At 40.3% G+C, this 10,199-nt stretch overlaps 1 protein-coding gene across 1 annotated transcript; it reads right to left on the bottom strand.

The window, feature by feature from the left end:
• Positions 1–1,962: 1,962 nt before the first annotated feature.
• Positions 1,963–5,127, bottom strand: LOC131251891 (disease resistance protein RGA2-like). Its single transcript, XM_058252885.1, has one exon. The coding sequence runs from the start codon at positions 5,098–5,100 to the stop codon at positions 1,963–1,965; it is 3,138 nt and encodes a 1,045-aa protein (XP_058108868.1). The 5' UTR covers positions 5,101–5,127.
• Positions 5,128–10,199: the final 5,072 nt, after the last annotated feature.

The following is a 10,199-nucleotide window of genomic DNA, read 5'->3' as shown; positions in this document are numbered from 1 at the left end:
TCGGTTCGGTCCAGTTCTGGGGTGAAATCGGAACAAACCGATCCTAACGGTTCTAGGATATGCGGAACCGGAACTGGACCGTTTGCACCCTAGAACCGAACCAGAACCGGACCGTTAAAACCAATTCGGTTCCAAATCGGTTCCATGGTTCTGGGCTTTTTATAATCCAGCCCAATTGCATATTTTATTTTATAATCTAGCCCATGTCCATTTGTGTTGTGATCCATTTAATGAATGGTTAAGATATTGTATAAGGTGTTCAAAAATACATTTATGAAAGCAATCAAATGGTGAATTGTAAACCATAAATCATGAGTCAAATATGGAAACAATCAAAGGGTTCCTGGTTCGGTTCCGCGGTTCGAATCCACGGTTCGGTTCTACAGATCGGTTCACGGTTCGGTTCAGTTCTACATACCCCCAAACCGAGAACTGAACCGATGTAATCGGTTCTTTGATTTTTGGAACCGAACGGGAACGGTGCACTCTAGAACCAGACCAAACTGGACCGTTTGGTCGGTTCCGGTCCGATTCCATGGTTCTACCAGTTCGATGTGCACCCCTAAACATAAGCATTCCAGTGGCCCCCAAAAACTATCCTATCCAATAATTATGTGGACCAAACTATAGAAAATGATAAACAACTACCCAAAACTCCAAATATCACCTAATGTCTTACATGATGGTTGTTAGATTAGCCTAAGTATCCAACTTTTTTTTTATGGGAATCCGAATCATCTGCTTGCCACAAGCAGAAAAATCATGTTTTCTTGCATCTAGATTGGTCCATGTCGTCACTGATCACTAATGTTATCAGTACTGCTATATTAAATATTGTGCGATGATGATGTGGTCCAATTAAATTGCAACAAACAAGATTTTTCTGTTTGTAGCAAGATTTTTCTCTAAAAGCTTGAGCTATCATATGATGGTGTATCAATATATATAAATGGGCTTTAAAAAGCATATTCCATTGCAAAGATTGCCAATGCATAGCTAGGTCGATTCTTTCATCGAGTTCACCAAACCATCAAAATCAAGCACATGGAATGAAAACTTAAATATTATTTGATTCATGAACACATGTCTATCCATTATATATGCATACCATACATGTGCATTTATGCATATTGAACAGAGGATGTTTGGAAATGGAAAAAAAGAAAAGACAATCAACCATGGAAAGACAAGAAAATGATCAGCTATGATTTTTGAATCCAAAAGATTTTTTGGGGGCACTCTCATTCGACACTGGATCTTACTTTTGGCCAAACTGGGTGCCCCATAACACTTTTCACCTACCGGTCTACCTCATTAGGATTGTCAATGCTTCAATAAAGGCCCGAGAGCCTGCCCGCTGAGCCCAGGCTCATTTTTACTTAAAGGTCCAGGCTCAATCACGAATTTCAGGCCAGATCATGAAATGGGCCAGGACTCTGTTACAAAATTTAAGTGTTTAACATGAATGCTCAGTGCATTCAAGTTTGGAAAGAACTTTTGGACCAGCTTTGACACATCAGAATAAATGAATGGTTAAGAGAAAATGAGGATCCAATATATATGTGGCCCATCTCATGATCTTATATAACTGACCTTTAAGAAAAGGCAACTATATAGTGTTGGTCACATGATCTTTATTTATGTCTTTGTTTTTGTTTCGTTCGTGTGTGTGTGTGTGAAGTTGGACGGTACCAGTGCAAGCTTTATTAAAAAGAAAAAATTACAAGAGATGGAGGGGGGCAAAAGAACCTGACCTCCAAAACAAACAACTTGTGTTTATTAGCAAAACAAGGCAGCAACCCAGCAAACTAGTCTTCCTATATGGATTAACATGTATTAAAAGTAAATCCATTGAAAAAGAAAAAGAAAATAAATAAATAAAAAGTACACAATTACTTGAAACAAAACCAAATGAAAAGTTGTTGTTGATTTCCTCTCCGCCTGTCCTCGTATTGGAGTGGATCATTCAGATGGATAAATGGTGAAATTCGGGATTTGGGCAATCTTGTGATGATCTTCTCCTCCATCTTGGAAGAAGCGCTCTTTTAAGAGTGGACAATTGATGATATATAATTCTTGAAGCATTGTGAGGTGTTGCAACTTCTCTGGTAGAGACCTTAATTCTGGACAATTGGAGATCGCCAGAGTTTGGAGGGCTTCGACTTGTTCCAACTCCTCTGGTAGAGACTCCAACTGTGGACAGTTCCCTATCTTCAGAGTTTGGAGAGCTTTGAGTTGTCCCAACTCATCTGGTAGAGACTTTAACTGTGGACAATCATTGATATGCAGAGTTTGGAGGGCTTTGAGTTGTCCTAACTCCTTTGGTAGAGACTTCAAATGTGGACAATGATAGATACGCAGGGTTTGGAGGGCTTTGAGTTGTCCCAACTCTGATAGAGACTCTAATTGTGGACAATCATAGATATGCAGAGTTTGGAGGGCTTTGAGTTGTCCCAACTCCTCTGGTAGAGACTTCAACTGTGGACAATCATAGATATCAAGAGTTTGGAGGGCTTTGAGTTGTCCCAACTCCTCTGGTAGAGACTTCAACTGTGGACAATCATAGATACGCAGAGTTTGGAGGGCTTTGAGTTGTACCAACTCCTCTGGCAGAGACTTCAAATGTAGAAAACTGAAGATCTCCAGAGTTTGGAGAGCTTTGAGTTGTCCCAACTCTGGCAGAGACTTCAACTGTGTACAATGCCAGAGTTTCACCTTAACTAACATTGGATTCCTTATCCACTTGGGAAGCATGGAAACTTTGTAATGCCATATTTCCAACTCTTTCAAGTTTGTGTGAGGCTGAAGGCTTTTGAGCACATCCTCCATCCTCTTCACCTCATCATCCAACGGTTCACCATCTTCATCATCGTACTCCAAGGATAGAGCACGAAGGTGCTGCTTCTCATGCAGTTCTGCCTCGCTGGCTTCGTCCCTGCTCCTGATATTTTGCAAGCCGGTAATTGGAAGAGTACCTTGAAGATGATTGAGGTGTTTCAGTTCTCCACATTTACATCCTTGGTCGTCACCCCCCACAATGAACTTTGTTAATGTCCGAAGCTCAGTTAATCTCCCTATACCCTCTGGTAAGTAGCTCAAACCATTAGAGTCTTCAAATTCTAGATGCCTCAGCCTAATCATTTTTCCCATCTCTCTAGGCAGTTTTCTTAGCTTGTTACAGTGATTGAGTCTCAAGGTCTGTAAATTCCTGCAATTACTCAATTCTGCTGGCAACTCCTCTATGTCTGTGTGAGATAAATCAAGATACCTCAAGTGTTTCAACTGTCCCACTGTCTGAGGCAGTTTCTTGATGTTAGTCCTATGGAAGTCCAATGCTCTTAGGCATCTCAAATGATGAAATAACTTGTCTGGCACCTTGGAGATTCTTGAGTATTGTAGTAGCAACGGCGTTCTTGAGTATTGTAGTAGCAACGTCTGCAACTTGTGGGCTTTATGCAAGGTGGCCGAAATGGAAGCCAATTTGTGAGCTTCATCACCAGCTTTATCATTGTCAACTAAAAAAGAATGCCGGACATTATTTATGTTTAACGAGGTTTTCTTCCTTATCTCCACCATTGAATAGTCACTTCCTGCAACATATCGTGCAAGATCATGAACTAAATCATGCATCTTGCAATATTCTATGCTGCCATCACTATTGATTTCTGCATCTTGGAGCAGTGAGCGCCTTAGCAAATCATCAAAATACAGTTCGCCAATTTCTTCCATGTTTCCACTTCCATTAATGGAGCAGATGAAACCTTGTGCCACCCATAACTTGACTATCAAGATGGAGAAATATGCAAAGCACTGCTTCAGAGCAGGAGTCAAATCATAGTAGCTTAGTAACAAAGCTGGTAAAATGCCTTCTATGACATCACCTGAGTTCCACATCTCACTTTGCGAGACAAGCTCCCACTGGCTTCTAGTCCTTCTCGAGTGCATGACACTCCCTATTGTCTTTGCAGCGAGAGGCACCCCTCCACATTTCTTTACGATTTGCCTTCCAATATCTTCCAGAGCAGAACATTCTTCTTCACTCCGATGATCCAGTGCCTTACTTCTGAACAATAACCAGCAATTGTGGTCGGATAGGACTGCCAGTTTGTGCATGTGATCAGTGCTTCCCATCATGCCTGCAACATCTTCAATACGAGTGGTTACAATGATTCGACTCCCGGGTGCACTAGCTTGGAAGGGAAGTCTCAGCTTCTCCCATTTCTCGCTGTCTTTGCTCCAAACGTCATCAAGCACCAGCAAGAATCGCTTTGCTTGCAACATAACACGGAGGAGACGTTGCAAAGGGTCCAGGTCTAGATGATCACAATCAGTCCCATCTGCAGATTTTAAGATTGATTTCGAAATCCGTTTCACATCAAAATCTTCAGAAACACAAACCCACATTCTCATGTCAAAATGTTCCTTCACTTTCTCATCGTTATAGATGAGCTGAGCAAGGGTGGTCTTGCCCAACCCCCCCATTCCAACGATAGAAATGACAAAGGGCACCTCAGTTACCTCCTGCAGCAACAAGTGTAGGATTTCGTTCTTTTCACCTTCTCTACCTATAACTGATGTTTGGTCGAGTAGGGAGCTTGTCTCTCGCTCTCTGATCTCACCCCGCCTCAATTCACTATCCGCTCTCTCACCCTCCCCACTATCTGCTCTAAGACCCAATTGATTCTTCTCTTCAGCGATATCATGTAATCTACCCTTCACATCCTTTATCATATTCCCAATTTTGTGGCGTAACTTGAGATGATTGAAGCAAGTAACAGAGGAGAGGAAGCTTCTTATCTTCTTCTTGCTGAAAAAGGACCCAACACCTTCATCGGGTGCTTGTGATTTGAGAGCTTCTGTCATCCATTCATCTAGTATGTCATCTACATCATAGGCCACATCTTTGACATTCTGCAACCAGATCTTCACCGATTCGTCCTTGGATCGCCGAGTTTCAGCATCTTTAAGCACTGCTTGGATCAAGGTGAACGTACGGGAAAGCTTTTTGATCTCATCGGTGACACCCACCAATAAAGCTACCTCATCTTGGAGGAGGTTGTTCAACTTCTCTGCTACGGTCGAGACCAGCGGATAAGCCATGTTGTTTCTTCTTTCTTTCTCCTTTTGGGTATGTGTGGATAGGAGGAAGGGAGGAATTTGAAGTGTTTTCTCCTTTTGGGTATGTGTGGATAGGAGGAAGGGAGGAATTTGAATTGTGAGAAAGATATAGAAAGCTTAGAAAATATGCAATGATCAGGACTTTCACGAGTCAGGAAGAGAGAGGATAGAGAAGCTAACAATGCTCTGAGAGAGAGAAGATAGAGAAGCAAGGAATGCTGAGAGACTGGAAGCAAATGGAGAGAGGAAGAGTAGAGCAATGGTTAAGGAGAGATTTCCCACTGTACGGCCCATTTATGGCCCGTTCCCAAAACTAAGCCCGCTATTTTGAGCTCCCAAGAATAAGCCCCAGTTGTACGGCCCCATTTCTGAAGTCGAAAATGTCCCTGCTTTTTCGGCTTTTCTACGGGTGAAAAAGGGGACCCCGACCGGTGTACTTACTCTTTTTTTTTTTTTTTATAAGGAAAACTTTTTCTCCCCTACATTTTTCTCTAATACATATTTATATAAATATGTATATACAAGCATATAAAATTTTTCTTCTCCCTTTTTATTAATTATTGTCTTTATTCATTTAATAAACATATCTCTTAAACTAGAATGAGTTGCTTGATGTAACATATAGGATTTTGGGATAGGAGATGCTACTTTAGCTAACCAACCTATTTATTTTCCAAGATTCCATCATGTCGATGGTCGAAAATCCATTTCATTCACTTCGCGGTCAATTTCAATTAGTTCGTGGTGAATTTCAATCAATTCATTTCACGGACAATTCCATGCATTTCATGGTCAATTCCCTTCACTTTCACGGTCAATTCGCTTCACTTCACAGTCAATTCCATGCATTTCACGGTTAATCTGCTTCACTTCACGGTCATTTCACTTCACTTCACGGTCATTTCCATGCATTTCACGGTCATTTCCGGCGATTCTGTTTAGATTCACGATCATTTCCATGCATTTCACGGTCAATTCCCTTTGCTTCACGGTCATTTCGCTTCGCTTCAGTCATTTCCATGCATTTCACCGTCATTTCCAGCGATTCCGGTCATTTTGATGCACTTCATGATCAAATCCCTTCACTTCACGGTCATTTCTCAGCATTTCACGGTCAATTCGTTAGCTAAAGTAGCATCTCCTACCCCAAAATCTTATATGGTACGTCAAGTAACTCATTCCGATTTAAGAGATATGTTTATTAATTAAATAAAGAAAGAAATGAATAAAAAGAGAAAAACATTTTATATGCTTATATATATATATATATATATTTATATAAATATGTATTAGAAAAAAAATATAGGAAAGAAAAAGTTCTCTCTATAAAAAATACTTTAAAAAAAAACAGAAAAAAAATATACACAGGTGGGATAGCGAGTCGGGGTCGACCGGATCAGGCTGTTTTTTTTTTTTTTTTACTTGTTATAATCCCCATCACTTTCTGTGGATCCCATTATGATGTATGTGTTATATCCAAACCAAACCGTCCATTTATTTGGCAAACTCATATTACGGCTTGAGACGAAAAATTAGATAGATCTAGCTATCAAGTGGACCACACTATAAAAGGTAGTGGAGGATTGAACGTCTACCATTGAAACCCTTTTATGGGTCACAGAAGTTTTAGATTAATATGAAATTTGTTTTTCCTCTTCATCCAGGTCTTTGTGACCTTATGAATAGATTGGCTGGAAAATATATGTTATGGTGCGCCCTACGAGATTTTTAACCGTGAAAATCAAGTTTCACGTTGCTATTTGTGGTGTGGTCTAGTTGATCCTTGGATATGATTCTTTTTTTCCGATAATGCTCTGAAATGATCTTGAAATATGGATGAACGGTGTGGATATAATAAATACATCATTTTGGGGCCATGTTGAGGAGCTTAAGCGCTCGTCTCTGCACACCAGCCAATCGACTTATGGAAGGAATGACGGGGTACCCTGGTCTGTTGAAAAGTCATCCGTACACAGGTGAGTAGTCTGGGAAGCTTAAAACGAAGTGGGCTGAAAATGGCTGGTGGGCCATAAATGGACTGTACGGTAGGAAATTTCTCTTCATTTTTTGGCTAATGCTCTACAATGATCTCGAAAAACTGATGAACGGTGTAGATATAATAAATAAACCACTGTGGGGTTCATGTAACTTTGATCTCATTTGAACCATTCATGCAACTCGTAGCCGTCGGCACTCCTCTTCGCATGACCCGTATCCACACCAGCTATACAACTAGAGATTGTTTTATGTCATTACAGAGAGAATGAGATAGATATAAAGTTCATGTGGACCCTACGATAGAAAGTAGTAGGGACAGTGACATCCACCGTTCAAAACTTCTCAGGGCCATGGTAGTTTCCAATCAAGCTGATATTTTTGTTTTCACTTCATCTACCTTTATGTTAACTTATGAATAGGTTGTATCTCAAAAATGAATCATGGTGAGCCATATAAATGTTTCAACGGTGGGTGGTGGGTGTGACTGCTCCCATGGTTTTCTGTGGTGGGTCCACTTGAAATCTATATGTATCTTATTCTCTTTGTAATGCTATAAAACGATCTCTACGTATGGGTGGACGGCATGGATACAACACACGCATCTTAGTGGGGTCCAGAGAGCCTTGTGACGTCACTTCAGTAGCGATTTGGCTACTGTCACCATGTAATCCGCGTTCTGAGAAGAAGTATTCAATGCAAGTGGCCGGCTATTTTTTAACAAAGACATTGTATCGACGAAATGTATCCCGTGAGTCACGGAAATTCGTCTCGAAAGAGGATGCGGATTTGCTACTGAGAGGCGAGACTCGCTGCTGAAGTGACGTCGTCAAGTTATGTGGGACTCACCATGATATATATACGTTGTATCCACACCGTCCATCCATTTGGAGAGATCATTTTAGGGCATGAGCCAAAGAATGAGTCAGATCCAATGCTCGAGTGTACCCCACCACAGAAAAAAAGTGAAGAGAGTGACGCCCACCATTACAAATTTTGAAGAGTCCCAAAAGTTTTGGATCAAGCTGAAATTTGTGTTTTCCCTTCTTTCACGTTTGTGTTAACTTATGAACACGTTGGATCTCAGATAAACATCATATTAAACCTTAGGAAGGTGTCAACGGTGGGCGTCACTCTTTCTACACTTTTCTGTGGTGGGATCCACTCCAGATTTGGATCTGAATCATTCTTTATCTCATACCCTAAAATGATATCTCCAAATGGATGGATAGTATGGATACAACACATACATGTGGTGGGTCCCACATAACATAGTGACGTCACTTCATAAGCCAGTCCCGCGACTCAACCTATCAGTATCTCATCCGCGTCCGTATTTAATGGCAGGTGGGCGGTGACTTTTTTTCCGAAGACATCATAGACAAGGAAACTTGCGGATCAGTCAGCACTTGGAAATTAACTAGAAGGTGTATCTGTTTCAATCACCGGCTCCATTGAAATGGACATGAACAATTTTTTTATTTTAAAATTGGATCTCCCAAATCCTTTGATTTTTAAGTTCCCTGATAAATACATGGAAATAATTGATTATAAATGGGCAGGAATTACGTTTTGAAAATCGGTGCATAAAAACTATGTTATTACACATTTAAATATATGGGCCCCATCATGATATATGTGACTTATCCACACCGTTCATTAATTTTAACAGAAAATTTTAACATATAAACTAAAAAATGAGACAAATCCAAAGGTAAAGCGGACCACACCACAGGAAACAATGATCATAAAGACATCAATGGTTGAAAGTTGTTTTTTCTCTAGGGTCCACGTTGATGTTTATTTGTCATCCAAGCTGGTTATAAGGTCACACAGTTCTGGATAATGGGGAAACAAAAATATCAGGTTGATCCAAAACTTTTGGGGACCTCGAGAAGCTTTTAATGGTAGGAGTTCAATTCCCATTGTTTCCTATGGTGAGGTTCACTTGAGCCTTGGATCTGCATCGTTTTTCTGCCCACTCCCAAAAATGAGCTGGCTAAACGGATGGACGGTGTGGATAAGACACATACATTATAGTGGACCCCATGATTTAACGTTTTCTCCTTATCTAATGTGAGGAGTGTTATAAATGAAGGCGGCTGTGACGATCACCTTGAAAATCCAACGGTAAATACAAAAGTAAATATTTACTATCCATTTACCTTGAGATACCATTGTAATTAGAAAATCAAACCGCCCTTAAAAGTAATTGTTATTTTTAGGAGGTTTTAAAAAACTACCTAACCTATTTCCTCTGATGATAAAACTTGAATTAATAAGGTAGTTTATCAAAAACTTTTATTGAAAACATTTTTTAAAGGTAATAGGATGTAAATATCTAATTAATAGGGTAGCAATTTGTAAAATTTTCTACTTTCAACAACCGCCCATGGGAGGAAATGGGTTATCGGCTCAGGTGGGTCCCACCGTGAAATTTAGGTGAAATTCATCCCAACAGGTGGGTGTTTGCATCTGAACTGTTTGCTATGGTGTAGCTAACCTGAATCATGGATAGTTTTGAATTTTGGGCCACTGGCCTAAATTTTAACATGGCATCTAATGAGTGGTTTGGATTTTATATCATCATTAGCTTATAAAAAGCAATGGTGGACATCTGATGTAGAACAGGTCATAGATAATTTCATGGCGAATATGGACCAAACGAGACCCATTTGAAGATGGAGATGATCCGGACCGTCAGAACTTAAAATGGATGTATCTCGCAAACCGAAATGAGTTATCGGATGTACCATATATTATTTTGGGGGACGAAGAGCTACTTTAGCCACCCAACCCCACTATGCTGGGTCGCACGCCAAATTTGCGAAATATCATCTGATTGACAATCGAATTCCTATTTTAATTTTGTTTTTACTATTTATATTAAGTTTTAGTTTGATTGTAACTCTTTGTACGTTGGGCTCAGAGTTGGGCATCGAGTCGAGTTGGACCGAGTTAGGGCTGACCTGACTCGATCCGATTTTGAAATGGGCCTCATCCGAACTCGACTCGATTCAGTATCGAGTCCAGCATGCCTAAATCGATCCGAATCTGGGTCTTGCCTGGACTAATCTGGATTGAAT

The sequence above is a fragment of the Magnolia sinica genome, chromosome 7, assembly GCF_029962835.1.
Source record: "Magnolia sinica isolate HGM2019 chromosome 7, MsV1, whole genome shotgun sequence".
In the NCBI taxonomy this organism is placed as follows: Eukaryota; Viridiplantae; Streptophyta; class Magnoliopsida; order Magnoliales; family Magnoliaceae; genus Magnolia; species Magnolia sinica.
The sequence above is the reverse complement of the archived record's forward strand: the minus strand, read 5'-3'. Positions and strand labels throughout refer to the sequence as shown.

Coding starts and splice junctions, on each gene's coding strand:
- LOC131251891 (XM_058252885.1), bottom strand. CDS start 5,100: ATGGCTTATCCGCTGGTCTCGACCGTAGCAGAGAAGTTGAACAACCTC.